The 24167-nt window shown below is 41.0% G+C and overlaps 1 protein-coding gene across 1 annotated transcript in view; it reads left to right on the top strand.

Annotated features, from left to right (window-relative positions):
* ADCY5 (adenylate cyclase 5) overlaps positions 1 to 24167 on the top strand; it is a 223618-nt gene that overhangs the window by 155890 nt on the left and 43561 nt on the right. Inside the window, exons 4-8 of the mRNA XM_068139006.1 lie at positions 8199 to 8310; positions 8484 to 8611; positions 12161 to 12319; positions 13324 to 13465; positions 22511 to 22651. Of these exons, the coding sequence (XP_067995107.1) occupies positions 8199 to 8310; positions 8484 to 8611; positions 12161 to 12319; positions 13324 to 13465; positions 22511 to 22651 (682 nt within the window). The remainder of the gene's footprint in view (positions 1 to 8198; positions 8311 to 8483; positions 8612 to 12160; positions 12320 to 13323; positions 13466 to 22510; positions 22652 to 24167) is intronic.

Genomic DNA, 24167 nt, shown 5'->3' with positions numbered 1-24167 from the left:
GTCATGCCCTGTGGATGGCAGTCTGTGTGCTGCCACCAGTGTCTCTGAGAGCCATCTGGTCTCCTGCTGCTTTGTCGGTTTTACCCTGTTACCAGTTTCAGATGGTAAGATCTTGCAGAGTGAACTTCTCAAAAATGAGATGTGGGTTTGGTTTACATTTTTGTCTACTTTGGAAGAAGGGCAGGAGACTTTCTGCCTTTTGCTATTTTCTGGGATTTTGGTTTCTAGGGTTTTGGTTATATTTCCTCCTATTTTGTGTTATTCTCTCTAAAGTGTTGCTTTCCTTATCACAGAGCTGGTGTACATATATGCCTTCTCACCATCTTGAGCAAGTGGGAGCCAGCATGACTGACCTTAAGATGGAACACTGTTATGGTGCACAGCAGAGCCCTGCTTCCCGGGGGAACTTGTGCCAGCTGATGTGTCACACAAGTGCTAGAGCTCATTCGAAAGAATAGGTGTTTTCCAATGCCGAACAGATCTCTGAAATGACCATATAAGTTTAGGAAAGAAAGTATATATTTTACTGTTGGGTTTTGTTTTTCCATGACTGTATGAAAAGGAAATATTTTAACCTCTGGTCTGATGTCCTGCTGTGGATAAACAAGTGGGTAACTTGTTTTGCATTGCTAAGGCTTAGACCTTAGCCTGTTGCATAGACATCCCTAGAGAGCAAGGCTGACATGCTGTTGAGACCTGAGTTAGTCTGGAAGTAGGCTGCAGCCTTTGCTGGACTAGTCATTGCTCTATCACTTTGCACAAGGATCTGTGTGGGCCACTTTGCTGCCCTTGCTTGGATTTGTACTGCTTTACCTAGACATTCTACCTGACCTCATTGTCCCATCCCCAAGTGGCTATAGCTACAAAAGAAAGTCTGGATGTATCTTGATGCTACATTCATTCTAGGAACATCTAAATGAACTTAATACTATGTTTTTGTGACTGGAGCTGGGATATTACTTCTAGGTTTACAGTGCTAACAGGGAACTAGCCTTTAAACAGATATCCAAGTGCAAAAACAGACTCATTTACAAACTGCTTGAGAGATGTTCCCAACTTGGAGATACTCAGAAGACATCTGAAAATGGTCTTGGACACCAGCTGTAGGTGTCCCTGCTTGAGCAGTGCGTTTGGACAAGCTGGCCTCCAGCGGTCCCTTCCAACCTCAACTGTTCTTTGATTCTGTGAAAGCCTAGTTTGGTGTTAACAGCTCAACCCAGCCCTTCAACTGAGAGTTTTGTCATCCTCATCCCAATCCATCCTTCTTTCTTCTTCATTGTTCAATGCATGGCTTAATGACATGCAACACTGAGAGCAGTGGATGGTGTTGTCAAATAACAGTAGCACGCTGAGACATTGTCCCCCACCAATTAGCCTAGTGAGTCATCAGCAAGGGCAGATTGCCTACAGCGAATGGCTTTCTCTTGTTACACCTTTGCCGGCTGAGGCTTGTGTTTAGTGAACAATGATTATTTGATTACGGTACATTAACTTTTTCTTTTCTTGTAGGTGGCATTCGTTGTGGTAAAATACCATGGCTTTGATTCACATGCAATCAGATGCACTTTGCTGGTTTTATAAGTCATTAAAGCTCACCCATTCTGGGGTTTTGTTCTGTTTCCCATGCAGTGCCTGTGGTGTTCAGTTTCCAGTAACACATGGTGTTTATATTCATAACTGGCGTTACTGTTGTGATGGTGATAGGGTTTGTGTTCCTTGCCTCGCTTGATTTATGTTGTGGCTGGCGTGCATGGCACGCACATGTCTCGAAATAGAACACGACTGGTTTCTTGGTTTTACATTAGAAGCACTGATGATTTAATTTAACGTTTTGAATAATTCTGTTCTGCAGGGAAACCTGGCTGTGTCGTGTCCCTCCTTTGATCCCTCTGCTAGCTTCAAATATTTAAGACCATGCTTCAGAATCATTCTCCCTAGGTGTGTGTGGTTTTTAAATATCTTGTGTGGTTTTCCCGCTTCCTACCTTGTCCTTAACTCTTTCTACTCCATACCTTGGTCTTTGTTTTCTACAAAGGTCTTCTTGCAATCTTGCTAAGAACCTTCTCCTTTGCCATCTGAAGGATCCTGTAATGCTTCTTCCTCGGAACATGTTAGCAGTACAGCAACAGCAAGGATCCTGTGAATTACAGGAGCTAGTTTTAAATGACCTACAGTAGTAGGAGTCAAGGTGCAGTGGGACAAAACTGAACAGAGTGTGAAAGCAGCCCAAGCTGGGCAGACTCAACTGTTGATCTCTAGGATGATGCACTGAGGCACCTGCAGATACTTGAGCTGCCTGACCATGTGTACCTTAACTATTCCATGAATGCATGACAGACCAAAAACTGAGAAAGCTGAGCTCAGTATTTTGGGAATTTTCTCCTCTTGGCTTGGCATCTTAGGTGCTTCTCTCCATTTCTCCTGGGCTACATCAAAAGAATTGTGGCCAGCAGGTCAAGAGAGGTGATTCTGCCCCTCTGCTCTGCTCTTGTGAGACCTTACCTGGGGCACCTGGCTCTGGAGCCCCCTGCACAAGAAGATCATGAATCTGTTGGAGAGGGTCCAGAGCAGGGCCATGAAGATGATCAGAAGGCTGGAGCACCTCTCCTGTGAGGATAGGCTGAGGGAGTTAGGTCTGTTCAGCCTGGAGAAGGGAAGGCTCTGGCGAGACATTATAGCTGCTTTCCAGTACCCAAAGTGGGACTACAGGAAAGTTGGAGAGAAACTATTTATAAGGGGATGTTGTGATAGTACAAAAGGCAATGTTTTTAAACTATAGAAAGGTAGATTTAGATTAGACATTAGGAAGAAGCTCTTTACTGTGAGCATAGTGAGACACTGGAGTGGGTTGCCCAGAGAAGTTGTGGACACCTCATCCCTGGAAGTAAGTTTTAAGAGCAGGCTGGATGAGGCTTTGAGCAAGAGGCCTACTGGGAAGTGTTCCTGGCTGTGGCAGGAAGATTGGAACTAGGTGACCTTTAAGGTCCTTTACAACTGAAGCCATTCTGTGATTCTAGCAAAAAAAAATTTCACTGAAAGAGTGGTCAGGCATTGGGATGTGCTGCCCATGGAGGTGGTTGAGTCACCAAACCTGGACATGTTTAAAGGTTGTTTGGATGTGGTGCTTGGGGATATGGTTTATGCGTGAACCTTGTAGAGTAGGGTTATTGGTTAGATTTGGTGATCCTGAGAGTCTTTTCCTACTGGAATGTTTCTGTGATTCTGTGATTTCACCTCACTCTGCCTTTACACCTATTCAAAGTACTGCAGAAAGCACCTAGACATCCTGCTCATGGAGGACTCACAGCCCACAATGCTGGGGTGGTTTTGATAAGTGCCTAGGCCAGGCAGAGGCTGGCAGTCTGTTGGCAGCAGCAACTGTGTGCCCAGCCTTCCTTCTAATGCCCATCAGACATGGACTCTTGGAATCAGCAGTAGCCAGTAGCACAAGGATACTCCAGTCTGTGTATCTGCTTTTCCTGCTCCCCTGCCTGGGGCTTGGGCAGGAGCAAGCAGGTATCAGGCTGGTCCCTAGGCAGAAAAAGTAGACAACAGGATCTGGAAGCTACTCAAGCTTATTTTCATCTTTCTTCCCTGTCAGTGTCATGAGCCACATAGGGCAACAGGCACAAAACTGAGCTTGCTTTGTACAGCTATGAAATCTTGAGCCAGTCCTTTCTGGAAATAGGAGCTGAAATGGGAACTTAGGAAAGTATTCACCTCTACCCTATAACACAGTTTGTGGTACTTTTCAACCAAAATTAAACAGAAATAATTAAATATATATATATATATATATATATATAAAGTTACGTAATGAATGATAACTCCCCTTTGCTTGTCTGTCTTTCCCAGAAATAAACCATTTTTTGGTCTTCTTTGAGGTCATACCCTCATTACTGCTGGACAAAACCCAATCAGATGGTAAATCTGAGGGCAGTGATGGAATGGAAAATATATCAAGAGCTCTAAAGCCATTACAACATTTTCATTACATGCTAAACTGTTTTTTCCACTAAGCAGTAGCCTTCCAGAATCAGGGACTGATTCTGATGAAGGAGCTGGGACCCAGGGTTGATAATAGTTGCTGATCCCCAGGCTGCAGATTGTGTGGTCAATCCCTTCCAGACAGATTCAGCTGACAGTACTTCTAAACCACTGCTTTACTTACGATGTTTTTGTAGCTATAATAATTATTTCATTTGACCTTTTGCTGACCAGTCATTTACTCCATATTTTGGCACAAGGAAAGCCTATTACTGGCATTGTGCTCCCACCAGTAAGGAAATGCCTTGCCTTCTGAAGACTAACAAGTAGTTAGCTTGAGTTATGCCCTTCATCACAATCGTCCATCAGCATTGTCCTTTAATAAACTCATTGCTAAGGGTAGTCTGACATACAAGAGTGAAGTGGGGAGTGAAGACCTAAGGGTAGTAGGGAAACTGTATGCTTAGGCTTTAAGGCTTCTACTCTAGATAGGCTGTACTGGCAGGACTGGGAGATGCTCCTGCAACCTCACTGCATGCATGTTGTGCATGTAAGGAGATAGAGTGGGCTTCATTTGTAAAGAAAAGCTCTGACTAAGCACAGGAAAAGGATCATGTAATATTCCCTAATAGCTGTTGTATGATCAATCTGATTTTTTCCGAGTTGCTTCTGGGCTGTTGAGCATTTTACAGGGACAAGGCTAAATTTAAGGGTTACTGGGGCTAATAATAAAAAGAACAGAAGTAGCATGGCACAGCAGCATGTACACAAGTCCCCATTCCTCCCTTGTGGGTCATTAGTAGAGTTGGGAGCAATAAACCTGGTTGGTGTCTCTGCTGCTGGAGCTGCAGTGATAGCAGAAGTGTGCAGAGGGAACAGATTAGGCAGGATGCGTAAAATGTGATTTAATTACTTTCAGAGCTCTCTATTGAGGCCAGGTTCCAGTTTTCTAGGACTGTTTTCTCTGACAGTGCTGTGCTGTTCTTTGTCCAGTCTAGTGCTACAGATCTGTCTTTCACCTGTCTTCAGTTCCCAGATCACTGCTCTGACCTTTGCCATCTCCCGCATTGTCCTTTTCATCCCTGCTCCCATGTGTCCCAGGCAGTGTCTTCTGCTAGCTCAGTGCCATAGCTATTGGTTGCACAGCAGGTCACACAGTTGTCTCCAGCTTGTAATTGAATATGCTCAGGTGCTTCAAGTCATTTACATGTTGCTTACTTAGCTGATGTGGAAGACAGGCAAGGGGATGATCTTGCAGATAGATATCTTCATGTTAATCACAAAATATGCAAAAATGGAGTCATGCAGCTGACTTAACATGTAACCAGTTCTGTGCAGGTTTTCATATGAAGAGGAAAAGGTATGTTCTGTGTGAAACTTTTCCCCTTACTGCCAAGCATCATGTCTATGTGCAAGAGTAAGAAGGGACTTGAAGCATCAGAAAAGATAGTTGCAGTTCATTCTCTTTAGCTAAAACCAGTTTAGCTAAATTGTGTCATGCATTCCTCTTTCCTCAAACAAAACACTCGTACCAAGGAGCATCTCGTATAGTAAGTGTTGGCTTCCTAACAGGGCCACCAATGTTAACTTCCCAATATTGCTACTAACTTGTATGCAGAATGTAGTTCTGATTCCCATCATGCAAGCTTTCCATGTTTTATTCTCATAATAAATATTTTTGTAGTGCTTATAATTGTAGTTTTGTAGAATTCAGCCAGAGCTGCATGTGGAGCTGCAACTATGCTGTCCTTGGAAGTGCAAGACAAGAATAGAGGTGAAGGAGATAGCTGCTGAATTAGAACAATTTGCTAGTCACCCATAGAAGGTTACAAGTCTGAGAAAATGTTGTAATCAAGTAGTCTCAACTTGAAAAAGCATAAATCTATGCATGGGATAGTTCCCAGCAGATAGTCTCTGCTGATGACTTGATTTGCCTGGTTGAAAATACTGCCACAATTTAACTTATAGGAATATCTGATCCATTTATCTGGCATGATAGCAATGGGAAACAGAGGGAGCGACTGTCAGTCATTTACCCATGGTTATTAGGACACTATGCCAGCATCAATTTTCTGAATCAGGCACGAGTAGAAGATTCAGGGCATCCCTGTGTAGTATTTTCAGACACGTCCATTGCTATGTGGACATCAGAACAGCAGTTGCTCTTCATTCCTCCCGTCACAACACGTCTGTTACAGCATACACAAGCAAAGACTCTGAACATCCCCATAGGTGAATAATTTGGAATTTGCCCCATCCTGGAAGTGGAACACGCTGCTAGATGCATTTTGTTACTGCCATGAGAACTGGAGACATTTGTGTATTCCATATTAACACATACTTAAATTACTTGGTGAGCAATACAGGCATCTGATATTTCAGTTGATTTCAAGTGTATTTCTTTGGGAGGTTTGCTTTTATTTGTAACTATGTCAAACTTTAATTTATTCTTTCTGTATTTCCTCAGGTGTTTGAAAAATGCCAAAGTATATTTTGATTGGGAAATCCCTGCTTTCTCCTCTTGATTTTTTTGTGTACGTTCTCATTTCAGTTCGACTAACAAGAAAATACTTAATGCAACATGTTTGGTTGATAATTTATTGGAGTTGAAATGCAGCAGGAAAATTAAGAAAGCATGCCAGGATTGAAATGTGCTGCAGGGTTTTTGCAAAAAAATGCTGGTGAAAATATTTTTGTTGTCTTTGCTTTCTCTCTGAAGACGTTGCAGGGAATTCCAACTGAAAGCAGCCTCAGCAGTTTGCCTAAACAGTGCTGGAGTGTTATTTTAAATAGAAGAAATAATTCCAGAGTGCTTGTTATTTACACTTATCATTGCTCTTCAAGTACAGCTTGATGCAATAATCAACTTCAAAGAAGAAATCAGCCACTTGATAAATGTTCCAATGTACAAATATAGCTTATGAATTTTATGTTTATAGAAATGTGCATTCATAAGTTTTTTTATCTTGGCTCCATATGCATTGTCTGGTGCTTGTTTACTGAATAGTTTTAAATTTAGCATAATGGCTGTGTTTGCAAATTAATATTTTCAGTGTTGTAATAATGAAACAATATTTTTCCACTTAAAAAAAAAAAAGAAACAGAGCACAACAAACTGTGTATTACAACATTAAAATCGATTCACTTAAAGCAAAGAATCATTGTTAATACTTGTGATTCAAAACCCTCTGCTTTCAAAGTAGTCCATGCTGCTTTCAGAGAGCTTTCCCAGGCCATCCTCAGCTGCTGTGAGCAATTCAGTGCCCCTGTTGCAATAGCAGAGGTTTGCCTCAGTTGGCAAGGGCTGTGTTTGTCGTTCAGGAGACAGTTGGGTGATGCTTGCTCACAGCCTTACAGAGAGGAGCTCCTGGGCACTGGAGGTGTATATTTTTAGTGTTTCAGGGGCTAAGCCAGCTGGAATGTATGGCAAGAATAAAAGAAATCAGTGAGGGAGAAGCATGTACAGCTGGGATATGAGAAGAGTGTAGATTTCTTCTCCAGAGAATCAAGGGCATTAAAGACTTGTGGTGAGTCTTTGCCAGGACACCCAGGTGTGTTAGGGCCCAGCCAGCCAGCCCTGCTGCGCCCAGGCCTTTGCCCTGGCAGAATGCCATGCCATCACACCTGGTTATTGCATTTCTAACACTGCAGTGTGCTGCCAGCCACAGGGTTTGTGGAAGCAGACCACCAAAGCATGAGTGAAAGCTGTGATACGTGGGTTGAGGTTATTCAGCCACAAGGGTAGTGGGCAGAGGAGTGTGTTTTTTTGCAGCTGGGTTTAGACACAGGCAATGTTATGGAGCTGAGAGGTTGAGGGATGTGAACAAAATATATAAGTGTTGATTTTATAGCTGGGTTAATTTGGTCATTGAGTAAGAGTACCTTGTTAATGATAGCTGATAGCATTGTCATGCCACCACCAACTCACAGCACACTGTAAATTTTCCAGGCATAGGGCAAGGCTGGGGTGATGAAAAGTTTGTGGGGTTTTCTCACTGTTTCTAATCTCCAGAGGAAATGAGGCTGTGCCCCTCAAGGATTTGAGTGTGACAAGCTGTATTATAAGGTGGCATTAGGGATACTCATTTCCTTGCTTCTGTAGGGCTGGGACACTCCTACATGCCTCACTATCCCTAGACTTCAACCCCAGAACACATGCAATTATCAGCAATAAATTTTGTGACACTTTTTTCTTTTTCTCTCTTCTTTAGCATCCTCTTTGCAGACATTGAGGGTTTCACAAGTCTGGCCTCACAGTGCACTGCTCAGGAGCTGGTCATGACACTGAATGAGCTCTTTGCCAGATTTGATAAGCTAGCCGCTGTAAGTTTTCTATTAGAATTTTTTTTCCTGTTGCAAGGATGACATACTGTGCTGGTTCACTGGATTTCTGTAAATATTCATTGCCCTAGAAGGCAAACTATTGCAAGCATGAACATAAGCAGCCTACTTCTCTCTCCTTTACTGTTTTTTTTTAATTAATTTCTTTTTTTCAGGAGAACCACTGTTTACGTATCAAGATCCTGGGTGATTGCTATTACTGTGTGTCTGGGTTGCCAGAAGCAAGAGCTGACCATGCTCACTGCTGTGTGGAAATGGGGATGGATATGATAGAGGCCATCTCGTAAGTACCATATTCCCCATGGAGAATTTCAGAACAAAAAGCAAGCAGATTCTCTTTCCCAGTTGGTCTTCTCTACATCAGTGGCAAGGTAGCCAAACCAGGGAACTGATGCCAACAAAAAGACAAAACAGCTGGAGCAAGAAAACAAAATGCAGTAAAGGTTTGACAGCAGAAAGACAAACACTTGAGTCCCTTACAGCCATGTGGGTATCAGAGCTCAGTCTCCTGGTGAGAAAGGCAGAGGTTAGTTACTGTAATTACTGGAAGTCTCATTCCCAAAGGAGGATTCATTCCACTGACCTACAGAAATGTTAAATCAGAGGATTCATAATAACTTTATTAAACTTCAGTTGCTCTTCACTTGTCTGTCTTTAAGACAGCTTTTAACTCACCTTACAATTCCTCTGCTGAGGTCTATCATGTCTAGTTTAACTAATCCTTTTCTATGTGTCCCTGTGCCAAAAAGTTCATATTCAAGACTTTCTTAGTTGAATTAATTATCAAACAAAACAATAAAGTTGGCCTAGCAGAGACTGGGACATATCCATGGTGCTTTTTCCTTTATTTCCACTTAACCCCTATGTTTCCTTGTTTTTTTTTCTTTTAAAATCTGCTTTGCCTGCTCATACAGTCAGACTAGTGATTATGCTTTTGTCCAGATAATTTTTGTCTTGAAAGAGTAATAAATATAAGACCCATATCTAGTTATATTACTTGGAGGGTTGTAGACAATATCAAATATTGTTTGTATTGGACACGAGGTTTCATAGGCCACTTCTTTCAGAAATCTGTGAGGGAACATCTGTTCGGTCATCTTGAGTGTATGCTAGCTTAGACACAAAGTTCTGTCAGTCTTGGATGGTAGCTGAGCTGACCTCAATGCACCATCCCCGATGCACAGCGACTCTGCTTATTTTCCCTTTTCTTCTAGCTTTTTACTTTGCAAAAGCATCTTCTAAAGTATCAGTGATAGCTACAGAAAAGTATATCTCCATGTAGTTCTCATCTCATTTTGTTCAGGAAATTGATGGAGTTTCCACTTCATCTTGATAAAAACTAGAGTTAACTACTTGCTGAGCTTGATACATACATCCTTAACCTCTGAATTTCTGCAAGGACATAAAAATACACTCAAAGTTTTCAGCCTTGTTTTCATTACACACATAAATATTTTGAAAAGCAATGTCTTCACTCAGAAGACCCCATTCAAAGAACAGTACCCAGCAGCATTCCTTTGCTTAAGTGTAAATTATCAGGACTACTCTTCTTTTTTCTGGTTTTAAAATCTGTTGCTGTTGACCTTTTGGGGTTTGTGTGCAAAATACCAAATAAAAGGAGTTTCAAGTAAATAATTTTCAGTACAATTAAGTGTCAGGTGACAAAGTGTCATGTCAAACATGAAATGCACTGACTCTTAGATGACACCAGCCCAGAAGGTCTCACTTTCTGCAGTAGCTGACCTGATGAAATGCAGAGAGCTTGACATGTTGCAGTGTAATTCCCCACAAGGCTGAGTAACACTAGGATGTCTAGACTTCATTAATTGCAACCTACCTTACCATGAAGTAAACATGAGCTGAAGTGCACTCAGTGTTTGTTTACAAATTGCTCTTCAGCAGCCTTTACAACTTATTTCCCACTTGATGTGGGATGCATGCATTTAACAGTCTTATCTCTTAATAAGTCTGGAAGGTGACTGTTCTCACTACCTGTGCTTCCCCCCCTACCTCTTCCCTGAGGATCAAGATAAGAGGTTTCACAATTAAGGTAACTAGTAGCTAATGAACATTTGATTTCAGGCTTCACCAACACTAGGCCTTGCCTGTAGGCTGATTTCATCTATGCACAGTAACAGTAGGGAGTGTTCCACCAGATCAGAAAGATAGAATTATATTCACTGTATTACTTGTATAAATGAACTGAAAAAAAAGTGAAATGTAATAAAGTATTTTGTTTGCCTGCAAAGGATAACCAAGCTCATTTGTTTGTTGCAAAGTCTGGAGAAAGTCATCCTCCCATCAACAACTCTACTGGGAAAAGTTCCCTGGTCTTGTGTCAGTAATGTGGCTTGGCGGAGAGCGCAGCAGGGTTTGTGGCACTCATGTAGCATGTTCTTCCTCCCTCCCCTCTGCTGTACCCACACTGCAGCTGCTGTTATCCTTGCAAGGGTTATGGTTGCAGCTGCATTTTCATTACTCCAGTTCCTGTTGCTTTCCCAAGTGTTGTGGTTGGAGCTCTTTCAGTCCGCAAGCCTGTGACACATTACCCATATGCAGCTTCACTTCTCTGACAGAGAATCTCTGCTGCTTGCTAATAAAAGTAATGAATGTCACTTCAGCAAGTAGGTAGTGAAATGTAAGATAGGGATTGCAGTGAAAAAGGAACTGTAAAAGGGTAGGTGTTGTTTCAACAAGAATAAGTCTTGAACAGTCTTTTACAGGGCACTGAGGAGTGAACTAGCTTACAGAAATGGGCTATCGGGCTATCTTTAATTGTTCACTTTCATTAGTAGCTAAAGCATTAATGTTAGATCTGTATTGTTGTGAGGAAGTTGTGAGGATTTACTTGTCCAGAGAATGCTATCTAGAAAGGACTATATGAACCTGAAAACCAAAGAGTTTGAAATCTCTTAGATATGAAGTAAAATGTCGTACTGCACGGAACTGACAACTCAAAGGAAAGGTCCATGTTATGTAATGTAGGTGAATTTTCCTGTGAAACATGGACATTCTGGGAATTACGTGATCAGCAATAACGAGAAGCAGAGTTGCTCTGATGGCCTCATAAGACTTTCCTCTATTCACATTCCTAAATATATTTTCCATGTGATCAGCTCTTGAAGTTAACTTTTGCCCTAAAAGGGCAAAACCCACAGAGTATTCCAGCAGTCATTTTGAGAGTAAGCAGAACATCCAAAACCTCACTAAAATCAGAGCTTGAGCATTTGTAGCTGCCTGTTTAGAGTGAGACTGCAGTAAATGTGGTTCTCTGGTTTTGCTGCTCTGACTGCAGCTTTAAGCCCCATTCAAGCTTTCCAGCTGCAGTGGGGTGTTTCACATACATATCATATTTAATCTGTGGAAGAGTTGGTGCTTGATGCCATACAGACAAATGAAGATCTCTGAAATCGCTTCCTTTTTCTCTTTGCAACATACTATTACTCTTTATGAGGTTTAGTGCTGGCAGGTTATGTCCAGCTTTGGTATGGAAATCAGAGCCCCGCAGTTTATTCCTTTTACTGCCTTCAAATATTTATTTTTACTGTATGAATTCTCAACTTGACCATGAGTTCAGAGAACATGGATTTACTCCAAGGGCTCCTTTTTCTGATTAGCACTCTGCTTCGCCAGCCAGGTCATCCCAGAGCAGTGGAGCTAGTCTGGTTTTGTTTTGCTGTCCTGCTGATGTGAATGAGCAGCACTCTGTGTATGTGTGAGTAATGTATGGGCCAGTATGGGTTTTGGTGTTCTGGTAGCAAGTCTGTGCCACCAACTACAGCCATGCAGTTCTTAGTGATGTCCTTTTCCCCCCTCCCATATCTCTTTTCAGACTAGTTCGGGAGGTGACAGGAGTAAATGTTAACATGAGGGTTGGCATCCACAGCGGGAGAGTTCACTGCGGGGTCTTGGGCCTTAGGAAGTGGCAGTTTGATGTGTGGTCCAACGACGTAACATTAGCCAACCACATGGAAGCCGGGGGCAAAGCTGGGTAAGTTGCTTCATCAAAACTGTCTTGTGAAGCCATGTGTTGTTTTTGTGTCTGACATGTCACAGTGAGGTGGGTAAATGGGGCCTGGAAGTTCAGAGAGTCTGTATGTCAGCTGTAAAACGAACTATGGCCGTAGTGTTTCAAGCGTGTACAAATGTTAGCAAGGTTATTCTGCTCCATGTCTACATGTCTTTGATTACAGAAAATCTACAGAATCCTAAGATGGGAATATCCTTCTGTGGTAAAAACTGAATTCCTTCCACATGAAACAAAGCTGATAGATACTAAAGAAATGAGCAGGTCTGTGCTTACAGCTACCGAGAGAGGTGACCATATGTTAAAAGTGTTGCTGAGAGCATCCCAGCTATTGATGGATATTGTGTGAAACATTGCTTCAGACCAGCCTTGTGTTTTGAAACATTCCTGTGAGAGAACTAAATCAGTGCTTTTTTCACTACCGTGTGGACCAACTGAAGACAGAGGTGCTGCCAAGTTGGCTCCATGAGCTCATTTTCCTATGTGCCTTTCCATCTTTTCTCAGCACTGGAAGAAAGCATAAGACTACGATTCTTGATAGGATACTGCCAGAAGGCACTCATATACCATAGTGATTTATGGATACTACAAAAAAGATACATGCTGCAGCACATGTTTCATGTGTCCACTGGGTAGACTTGGTGTTGTGAAGGGCCTGCTGTTTTCCAAAAGAATGTATCTGCTGTGTGTTAGACCAAAGTGCTTTATATCTAAGGAGAGTCTTGTAAATAGATGTGTAAGATACTTAACATGAACACCTCTCTCTTAAAGAAGATACTTCCTGGCCTGCTTTCTTTAAAACAGGTAACACTTCCATACCACATCTGTGAGAGTAGTGTCATGGCTGAATAAACTGGCCTTTCTTGATTGTTCAATCCAGTACATGGATCAAACTGGACAGGAACAGGCTTTTTAAGTGATACATTTTCAGAGCCTACACAACTGGCTTGTTTTTTGTCTCATTCAAGGCGCATCCACATAACAAAAGCAACCCTGAACTATCTGAATGGAGACTATGAGGTGGAGCTGGGCTTTGGAGGGGAACGCAACGCTTATCTGAAAGAGCACAGTATTGAGACCTTCTTGATCGTACGGTGCAGCCAGAAACGGGTAAGAACACCAAAAATACAGATTTATATACTTTTAAGTACTGGATGGTCTCAAACACTCCACTATTAATTTTTTTTTCAGTGAAATTTGATACTTGTACTAGGTCTTAAAGCAATAGATTAAAACTGCGAAGATCTTAGATAGATCTTTGCAAAGATCTTAGATGGATTTACAGAGTTATTTTTTTCCACCTGCTCACCACATTGCCCTGAACACAAAGATCAGAGCATACCTTGTCATTACTTTTCAGCCTCTCTTTCTGAAGAAATAATGTAATGATCAATGATAGCTGTGACAGTGGGATAAGATCATGACTACTGCTATGACGTGGGTCAAGCTGCACAAAATAAGGCTACTAGGCCATTACTAACTTGAGCTTGAGTCAATTCAAACTCAGATGGGCTTCAGCCAATGTATCTTCTCTTTGTGACACTGCAAATAGCAGAAAATTCATTGGTATTATCTCTATTTTGTATTCTTTTAAGTAATGATAGACTGTAATACTAGAAAATTACCTTTTTAAGATCATCTAGTTGAGCCTATAAAATTTCTCCAGGCAATTTCTGCACTATAGACACTGCTTTGCTATTCATGGTACAGGCAAGCATGGAAAGATTGGCCTGAATTGAAAACCATTTCAAATATTCCTGAATCTAAGACCAATTAAACCTCCCCAGAGCTCTAAATATGGCCATCACAAGATTAGATTCATTAGTGACATGTTCCAAAAGCATGGTTGATTTGTATAACTATAACACATAAATGGAAATGCTTTGCTACCATTGCCTCATTTCTGAGTGAATGGAAGCCTTAAATCTCCTTAATGGATATTGTGTAAAAAATCTTCAAGAAAATCCCTTATCATCTGCTGAAGAGAGAAGCTGTTGTTTTGGTTTCTGTCTGCTTGTAAAATAAATCTCATTAACAATTGTCAATCTTCAAAAGAGGATTAGCGCTTGCAGTGCAAGATTATTGTTTCCTGAGTATCACTACCTGTCAGTGGCCCAGCTGATGTTTATACCTAAAACACATCTCCTTTGCTGGGTAGGTTTGAGAACACAAAAATACCCTTATGGTCAGCTGAGCTCTGTCTCCTGGAGCTGAGAAGTTACATATTGCCTTCTTAAATCTTGCATTCATCAAGTTGTCTGCATGTTCTTGTGGAGAACTGAAGGTTTCTCTGGAGAGAAGACAACTTGAGGTCAGGAGTCTGCTCCTTGCCAGTGTAGACAAAAAACTCAGCAACAGTGACAAAAAGCACTTGGGAATTGACTTCACTTTTTAATACAAGGCTATCTTTTGACTAGGACAGAGGACAGAATCTCAGGATAGATGTGGATTCCATTCCAGACTTATATTTTGAGGAACTTGCATCTTTGGGCCTTGATTTTCCATGGCAATATAAAATGGATGTCCTGCCCCCCATCATTCTTTCACTGCTTTATATGTATTTATTGCAGCTCTGTTACACAGTGTGGCCCTTATCTGATGTCTCTAGGCACTGCTGCTATAATGTGCTGCATCCCAGAGTAGCTGAGAACTGGGACATGCACATGACCTATGTAATTATTGTGCTAAATTGAAACTGCTACCCAAGGTCATGGATATTAGTGTTTCGAGTTTGTGGGGCCCATACTGCTGCCACTTTCCTGCTGCTGTAGCCATTTTCTATCCGTTTGTGGATAGTTTAAAGTTCTTTCCTTCTTTAAGAACTCATTTTCACATAATATGAAGAATCACAAGTGAGGAAAGCTTTCTCCAGTAGTCAGCTCAGTCAGTCTTGAATATGTTGCCTAGTGCTGGGCAAAGTTCTAGCACTTCACTTTTCCCTTCCATTTCTGCCTGATTTTATTGACTTCTTGGGATGTATTTAGCCAGGTTTTGATATTCCAATAATGGCTATAAAATGTTCACCTAACTTAGTAATGGGTTCTTGTGAGCCATGTCTGCTATCCATACACACAAGGCACAGGATTTACATTGACCTGAGAGGAATGCCCAGTTGACCCAGGTAACTGCTTGCCTGAGCTGCTCCTCAGTTCACAGGTAGACTTAATTATCTGAATACCTGGTCCATCAGTCCCATGGCCATCACAACCAAACAATAAGTCTCTGAGGTGACCTTATTGTGGCCTTCCAGTATCTGAAGGGAGCCGACAGGAAGGCTGGGGAGGGACTTCTCAGGATCTCAGGTAGTGATAGGACTAGGGGGAATGGAATGAAGCTGGAGGTGGGGAGATTCAGGCTGGACGTGAGGAGGAAGTTCTTCACCATGAGAGTGGTGAAGCCCTGGAATGGGTTGTCCAGGGAGGTGGTTGAGGCCTCGTCCCTGGAGGTGTTTAAGCCCAGGCTGGATGAGGCTCTGGCCAGCCTGATCTAGTGTGGGGTGTTCCTGCCCATGGCATGGGGGTTGGAACCAGATGATCCTTGTGATCCCTTCCAACCCTGACTGATACTATGACACTAATACCAGGTGTTAAGATTAATATATTAAATGTGCCATACCCAGTCTGCTTACTGTTGCCATGAGGAGCTATAACTTTGAATTTCCTGTCTTTTTTTGTTTATTTAACTGTTTTTTGGTTGGTTGGTTGGGTTTTTTATCATGTTAATGCCATTTCTTTGGCACAGAGTAAAAGGGAAGAACATTTATTGGACATTCTTGTTCCAGGAAGTCAAACTACCTCCTTCTTTTTAAAAAAGGGTGTTTTTTTTCCATCTTAAGGATACTGTTGACAGGAATGTTTTTAGTTGAGTTTTAGAGAGAAAACATCTAGATGCCGATCACTCAGTCTTGAAACAACATCATTGGAGCTGAAAACATAGTCCTTGTTTGCTGTCTGGTGCACAGAAGATTTGCTTCTTCCCAGTCCACTTTTGTCTTCCTCTTCGCCCTGTCCTGTGATGTTGCTGCCCTTGTGGGTGAGCAGTTGGCTGTGGAGAAGGCAGTGTTCAGATACCCCAGAGCAGTGCAGAGATGTCTTTAATATTGCAGTGTTGTGTTGCCATAGATAAAATGTTTTGTAGATCCAAAGTCCCACATTTGTTTTCTTTGTGTCTGGTTTCAATTCCTCCAGCTAAGTTTTTGATAATTAAAATATAAGCCAGTCTTAACTGTATGAGGTACAAAGAATGGCATGCTTTTTGTTGTATAAAGTAATTCTTGTCATAAAATTAGCAGGCTCCATCATAAAGATCTGTTGAATCTTTTGCTGTGGTTTGTTTACTTCTTTTAGGCTAACTGTGGGATGCTCTGAAACCTGGTTGCTCTGGTTGTCTGATGTCTGCTGGCAGAGACCAGCTGTATTACCTCTCTCCCTCTCAGCTTTTTTTCTGTTTCGACAAACTGTTCTAATGTCTTCTCACAATGAAGAAGAGACAAGCACAAGTTCTCACAGCAAACTCTATTTTCATGATAATCGAGTGAACCCTTTGCCTTTTGCACAGCTGTATTGTTTTGGTATCTGATATTTGTTCTGTGATGAATTGATGTGATTCCTGATAATGAAAGGAAGTTTATGATTGTAATTTTGTGCACTTGAATGTCTCATGTCCCATTTCTACTTGATCATCCCTCTAATGGTGTGTGCTAATCCTCCCCCTTTGTCCCATTTATGGAATACTACCTCTACTTCTCTCATCTACTCTTCCCCCTAACTAATCATTGAGTAACTCTACTAATAATCCAGCCCAATGCTTTGATATCCATTTCACTGGAAACCAGCTCTTTGCCCTATCTTTCTAAGCCACTGATCTGCAGCACAGCATTCTCTCAAATGCTCTATGGGGAGAACATGGCCAATGAGAGCTACTGTATTTTTTCTTTGTATATGAACTTGGATGTTCTCAAGGCTGTTAATCCAAGCCCAGTATTTGCTGCCCTGCAAGTTCTGTGTCGTGGTCCCTGACTGAACGGTATCTGTTACCAGAACTGAAATTGCAGTTTTCAGTGTTACACAGATTTGGGATGGAGGTCCTTCTGACCTGAGCACATCATTCCTCAAGTTTTCTTCCAGTTTAGTCATGTTTTCTGTTTGTAGGCCCACACTTATGATCCCTCTTCCCTTTTGCCTCTGCTGCGGCAGTGGCAGTTACTGAAGAGAAATAATTTGTTCCTTCAGTTCTAAAGTAATGCAGATTTTAAAGTGTTTGTTATCTTCACATGATATAGGGTGGCTTGCATAGGTGTGACTTCTGTCCTTATTCAGCATTTTTCTCAGTCATTTGGATATGTTTCTAGTGGACCTTAGCAGGAAAGAAATACAGGAATTTTCAAAGAAGTTCTTTGCCTTTCTTCTGATGCTGACTTTTCATCTTCATTCTTTATTTCAAAGTCTGTTTGCAGGTAAACAGTGAATTACCAGCTACAGTTACTATTTCCCAGATCTTTACTGATTCACAAACTTCTCTCTGAGGCGTTGTAGTGAACTGCCCAGCATTACTCAGTATAATGCCTTTATCCTTCTATAGGGTGGGTTTGGTTTATTCTTGTTACATTTGTATTCTTGTAGCATTTCTAACACACAGCTCTGTAGCTCCTTAAGTTTTATATCTGTCCTGCATTTTCTTCAAAACACCTGTCCCCATCATTACTGCTATCCTATCACATTCCTGCTATTCTTACAGTACTCAGTTTAGTAATTATTGTAGTATCCAGTAGTCCCAGTTCTTCTGCTGCCCAGGTTTCTGTAGTTGGTACAGGAGCATGTCATTTGGTGGCCTTTGACAGCTTTCTGCTCTTCTTTGAGATCCAGTGCTGCACAGCTACTCCTCTCATCACTTCCTGTCATAAAAGTTTTACTCTGAGGAGGGTGGAAAAGTATGTGTTTGGAAAAGTGGGAAATGGGCCTTTAGATTTTCAAACAGAATTTTAACAGCACGTTAGGTTTACAGCTACTTCTATTGCCCTCAGCATTGTCAGAAGTCTGGAGAAATGCTTTGCTTTGAACACAAATGGAAACAAAATGTGACTGTCAACAGATGAGCAATACTGCTGACTAAACACACTGTGCTGAATGCACAAAGTCAGCAAACTGCAAAGAAAATATTTACATTTTTTCTAATGTCTTTCAGTTGCAGAGAGCACGGGTGTGTGTTTCAACAAGAGCAGGTACACAACAGCTTCAGGAAAGATTGTTGATGGTGGCCTTGAAACGGCTCAACAAAACTTTGGCCCTGACTTCTAGAAAAACAGTTCTCATTCTTTTCTAAATAGCATCCTGGAACTTCATCCAGCTGAAGAAACAAAATGGTCCTTAAATGTTGTGCATGTGACTCTTCCTAAAACACAATCAATCTAAAGTGATGATTCCTTAATTTAGCAAATTTAATTACAGCTCAGCAGGGTTCCACTCTCATAGATTTATGAAAGCAACAGTTTGGAGCATGTAACAAGAAACACCAATGCAAGAAACACCATTCACATGTCTGTGGGACTTTGGGACAATTTAAAGAGTAATATGTAGCTGCATCTGAAATGGCTGATGCATGCTCATAATTCACTGCTTTGTTGTCCTGATAGTGATCAATAGGTTGGAAAATCTTGTCGCACACTAAAGTAACAGGCGTTCTTGATGTGACTGATAAGGATAACAAAAATCCCAGCTATTTCTATAGTTTTGCTGTAGCATTACTGTAGTTTGGAGTGTGGGAACTGGTGGTGGGAACACGATAAAACCCCTGGGAATAAGATTTACAGTCTCTTTGCAAGTCCAGATTTTGAAAGTTCCCACAACAACTTGCTGGAGTTTAGCCACTTCAAATCTGAAAATCTCATTGCTGTCAGGAACTGTCACACCTGCTGCTGATGTTGGTACTACCTGTAATGAGTTGGACTGAAAGATACCATCTCTTCCTTTTCTTTATTCTTCATCCCTGTCTCATTATACATTAGGTAGCCCTGTGTTTTCATTGTCCTCACGCTGCCACTTAGCCAGGAAGAAAACAGAGGAGCTGTGATCCTTCTAATTCTTCATTTTTAGAGTCTGTTACCATCATCCACTGAACAAGTCATTTTACAGAAAATAAATTTGCTCAACTTTTGAAGATACAAGGTTTAAAAATATAAAAAAAAAAAAAAAGAAAAAAAGGTTTTGAATAAGTATTGATATTAACAGCAAAGCCCTATTGTTCCAGAGAATGTAGTACTGCAGCATGTAATGTGGGAAACTAAAATCCACTATGCTTGTATGTTTGATTTTTAATCTGATTTGAGATACTGCTGAAATATAGTTCACAATCTAGTGGAGACCTTCTACAGGAGGTGAGGGAAATGTTGTCAGAGTTCATGTCACCATGGAAAATATATAGTGCCTGACCTCATAGTTAGAAACTGTCTCAGAAGTGTGTAGTTACTTATTTGTACCACCATTACCTCGATGCAGACGTGTCAATAAACATGTATGAGGTCTTTTACTCCCTTCAAACTATTCAAGTGATGTGTCAGAGTTACCAGCGCTAGAGGCAGGTAGAAGGATCACTCACTGGGCTGAGAGAGGTTAGTACATCTGCCTAGATTTTTGGCATTAAGGCCTTTCTGAGATTCTAACTAAATTTGCTAATTCATGGGGAGAAACCTGTTCTACATATCTTTTACATATCATATTTTAATGTGAAGGCATTTGTAGCTTTGCTCTTATAGTTCCCCAGACTAGCTTCAGTGTCTGTTTTTCTTGATTGCTTTTGGTTGAAAGCCTTTTCACTAAGTTGTGGTAAAATGGATTGACAGTGGCACTTCTGTTACTGAAAACAATATATATTTGCTGGAAGATTGTGAAACCTTACTTCATACCAGTTTTCTGGCCTCACATCATAGAAGAATGGAGCATAACTATGAAAAAAGATTTCATAACTGAAAAAAACCCCACATAAGTATTACAAATGATGGCAGAGACCATAAAGAGCAGTGACTTTTGAAAAACAAAGCCTCAAAACAACTCCTATCTGGACATCAGTGTTGCATCACATTAGTGTATTTTTAGAAACCTTTAAAACACAGTTCTCCTGGAGGTTATCCAGTGGCTCTGTCATGATTGCTCATGTGAAATTCAGCTGGTGCCAAGTGGCAGAGTCTTCAGCTCTCACAGATGAAACAGTGATGGCTTCAATGCTGCAAAGAGGTGATGTGGGAGGCACTTTCTGTCCTGGGGATGTGCAGTGTGGGAGCAAATATCCCCAGCAAAATCCCAGGGAGCTGACAGTTCCTTTAGGTTTACTCACAATGACGTTTCTTGAGATCCTACACTTATCATCCTGGATGGATGAAAAAAGATCTTTACTAGCAGCCCAGGGCAGCAGTGACCATACTGACACAGGGTCTCCATTGCAAGTGGCACCACATCCCCAGCTAGTGGCCATGAAGCCTGTAGTACTGCATTGCTGGGAACGTTTGGTGCCTGTGTGGTGGACTTGGGTCTCATGGGAAATGTTGTCATCATAGCTGTCTCTTCTTTGCAAGACAAGAGATGATGATTTCCGATGCTCATCAATCAGGCAGCTTTTCCCAGCACTGAATTTTAGCAAGCTTTTTAAAATGTCTTTTTGAAAAAAATAATTTCAGGCAGTGTAACAGTTGACATTTAACTCTCTGGTTACCATGGAAATGACACCAAGTATTTTGCAAACTCCTGGCAGGTAGAAGTCACTGTGAATAGCGGAGAATCAAAGTAATTGGGGGGGGGGGGGGGGGGGGGGGGGGCGGGAAAGAAGAAAGATGTGGACCTACCTGTATTGTCATACAACACTTCAACCAAAATACTAGAGTGATGCTTTCTTTCTAAATTATTAATGTCTAGATGCCTTCTGAATTCCAAAATAAACATTATATCTAATTTCTTTCAGTAATCTCATGGAAACAGCAATTCTCTTGAAAAACCTTAATCTCTCAAGTTATAAGCAGGCAAGTTGGATCTATCCCTACTGTCCAAACTTTCAAGTTCTCTAATTTGTCTCTTTCAGGCAAGGATGTAATAATTTCCACCCCCCTGCCTTCTGAGTCAGTGCAGGTAAATTTCAGTCCTCACTCAGCAAGTCTGCAGTGGGTCTTCACTGAAGAAGGTTAAAGGGTTTGATCTTGTGCAGTAAAGTCCTGTCTTTCGTGGAAACCTGAATAGAATAGGATAGGATAGGATAGAATAGAATGGAATAGGAATGGAATAGAATAGAAATAGAATAGCAATAGAATAGAAATAGAAATAGAAACAGGTTAGATAAAGAATATATTAAAAATAAGAAATTAACCAGCCTGGGTTTTAGCCCAGTTACATGCTGCACTTCTGTGCTCTTGTAACTGGCACTGAGCTTGAATTAAACCTTTCCAACAGATCCTGTGCAAAATTTGCAGTAAGCTCCAATTACAACCAAGATTCAAAACCAGCTTTAATAAGAAATCCAAATATTTTGGCCAAACTTCAGGAAAGTCAATGAAAAAATCCCAGCCAGCAGTAGGGTAGAGGAACTGGTTTGTCATACTCTTCAGTACCATTACCCTTAACAAATACACAGTTAATTTCTTTGCAAGATCTACATGATTCCACTACCATGTCTGGTAAGGTCCTCTTGTAACTGTGGAAAATTATTTGCTTGTACTTAGAGAGAAGGGCATCCTTTATTCCCAGAGCTTCGAGGCTCCTGTTCTTCAACAAGGCAGCTCCATGTGTCATTCCTCTTACAACACACCAGGATTTGATTTCTTTTATTATTTGTTTTCAGGAATCTCCTGTGTTGTATCTCAGCTTGGAACTGCAATTTCTTATCTGAAGCTATTCAGTTTGAAAATAGGTATCTCCATTTTGGAGTGCTCCCTGTGTTTACACAGATTATGGTGGCTATTCGAAACAAGCAAAGGAGTAAAATAGTGGGCATTATTTAGAGGCAAGTGTTCTGAAAAATGAGAAGAAAAGTAAATGGTGGAGTGCTCCTGATCAGTGACCACCTCCTAAAGTTCTAGGCACAAAGCCAGCTTCTGGAGTGAGAGATCAGAAGAGATACTTGGAGAAAGACTGCCATGTAAATGTCTTTAAATTTATTCTCCCTTTTGTGTTTCAGAAAGATGAGAAAGCTACGATAGCCAAGATGAACCGTCAGCGTGCTAATTCCATCAGCCATAACCCGCCACACTGGGGTGTTGACCGGCCCTTTTATAACCATCTTGGAGCTCACCAGGTCTCCAAGGAAATGAAGAGAATGGTAATGCTTTGCTTTATGGACATGAATTTATTTTCTTCTTAATGTACCACTATATATCACTCCCTGCTTTGTCTGAAGGTTTTTGCAGCCCTGAGGGTGTTTGCCAAATGAGGGTGGTAAATTCTGCTTTGACTCCAGAAATAACAATAATTGGTACATTTGGAGGTGAATGATTGTGAGATGAGGTGCGAGGTTGTTTGGGAGGCAAAGGGAGGTTTATTGGCACAAAGAAGGCTCTTTTATCTGATTTGTCCCACCTTCTAAAAACTCAACCAGGCCATGTGAGCAGATGTGATTACCTGCAGCCAAACAGCAGCTGGCATACATTTGTGCTAGACCATTGCAGACCAGCACCTTCAAAGTTTTCATGCTTGCATTATAACAGCTGCATTCTGTTTGCCTTCTAGAAGCTACATGCTCATGTGTATTCAGGGGTCTCCAGGAATCACACTGCTGTGTTTAACTCTTGAGATTACATTCCTGAGTACATAGGTTAATTAGCCTAAAGTAGCAAGCATCTTAATTTCTTGCTTATACCTTTCAGTCCTTCTAGATTAAAATGAACAAGAGCTAGCTGCCAAGACAATTGGACTGAGAAAACCTTTAACATAAAGTTGTAGATGATATCTTTGTTTTATGCAATAAAGATGAAGAAATCTGAGTTTCTATTATAATGGCTATTTGTAATCATAAAACTACTTAATGTCTCTAATTGCATGAGTAATCAGATTGCTCCATGACCTTACTAGTGCTAGTCTGACGCTTCATGCCGAGTTGAAAGTGTGTCTTTATTGCCCACTTTGTTGCCCATAATCAAAGTTCTACTCCAGGTCACCACAGCCTTAAAATATTCAGAGACTTTTTAACATGAGATTCACTCCCACAGATTAAAAATTTTGGCACAGCTCTAAGCAGCCCCATGTGGTGTCTCCTAATGGGAAAGGCTCGCACATTTATTAATAGTTGGTGCTAATATTATTCAATCATAATATTATTTTACAATGCTAAACCAAATTTCTTAATCTCCATAGTCGAGTTCCTTTTCATTTCTCAGATCTCCAAATGAGGGCTTCTGACATAAGCACACAGATCAGTGGAACTGTGCATTTTTTAATGTGGGCTTTTCAATAGGGTGCACTCAATAGGCATGACATTATTAGAAGAGCCTAATCACACTAGCACATAATTATAATTATAAGTTTCTTTGAATAGCTTTTAAGGGGTTCTTGCAGCCTCCTGTTCAGAAACAAGGTATAAGCATGCCAAGTGGTATTATGCTTCTTGGTGTTAATTACAGTTTGCCGTGTCTAGCTGGTTGTTCAGTTGGAAAAACATAATTATTTACTGAAATATCAAGCTGAGTCCTAAAAATTTTCACTGCCCCTCACTTGTAGGAGGAAAAGCTTCTCTCTTTTTCTTTTTTTTTCTCTCTCTCCTTATCTTGAACCTAGCCCTGTTAATGGTATTTACCTTTTTACAAATGCAGCAGCTCAGAAAATCTTTTCCACTCAATCTA

This window comes from Melanerpes formicivorus, unplaced genomic scaffold, assembly GCF_026170545.1.
Source record: "Melanerpes formicivorus ecotype bairdi unplaced genomic scaffold, bMelFor1.0.p_v2 SCAF_5, whole genome shotgun sequence".
Taxonomy (NCBI): Eukaryota; Metazoa; Chordata; class Aves; order Piciformes; family Picidae; genus Melanerpes; species Melanerpes formicivorus.
Note: the sequence above shows the minus strand (reverse complement) of the source record. Positions and strands in the feature narration are given on the sequence as shown.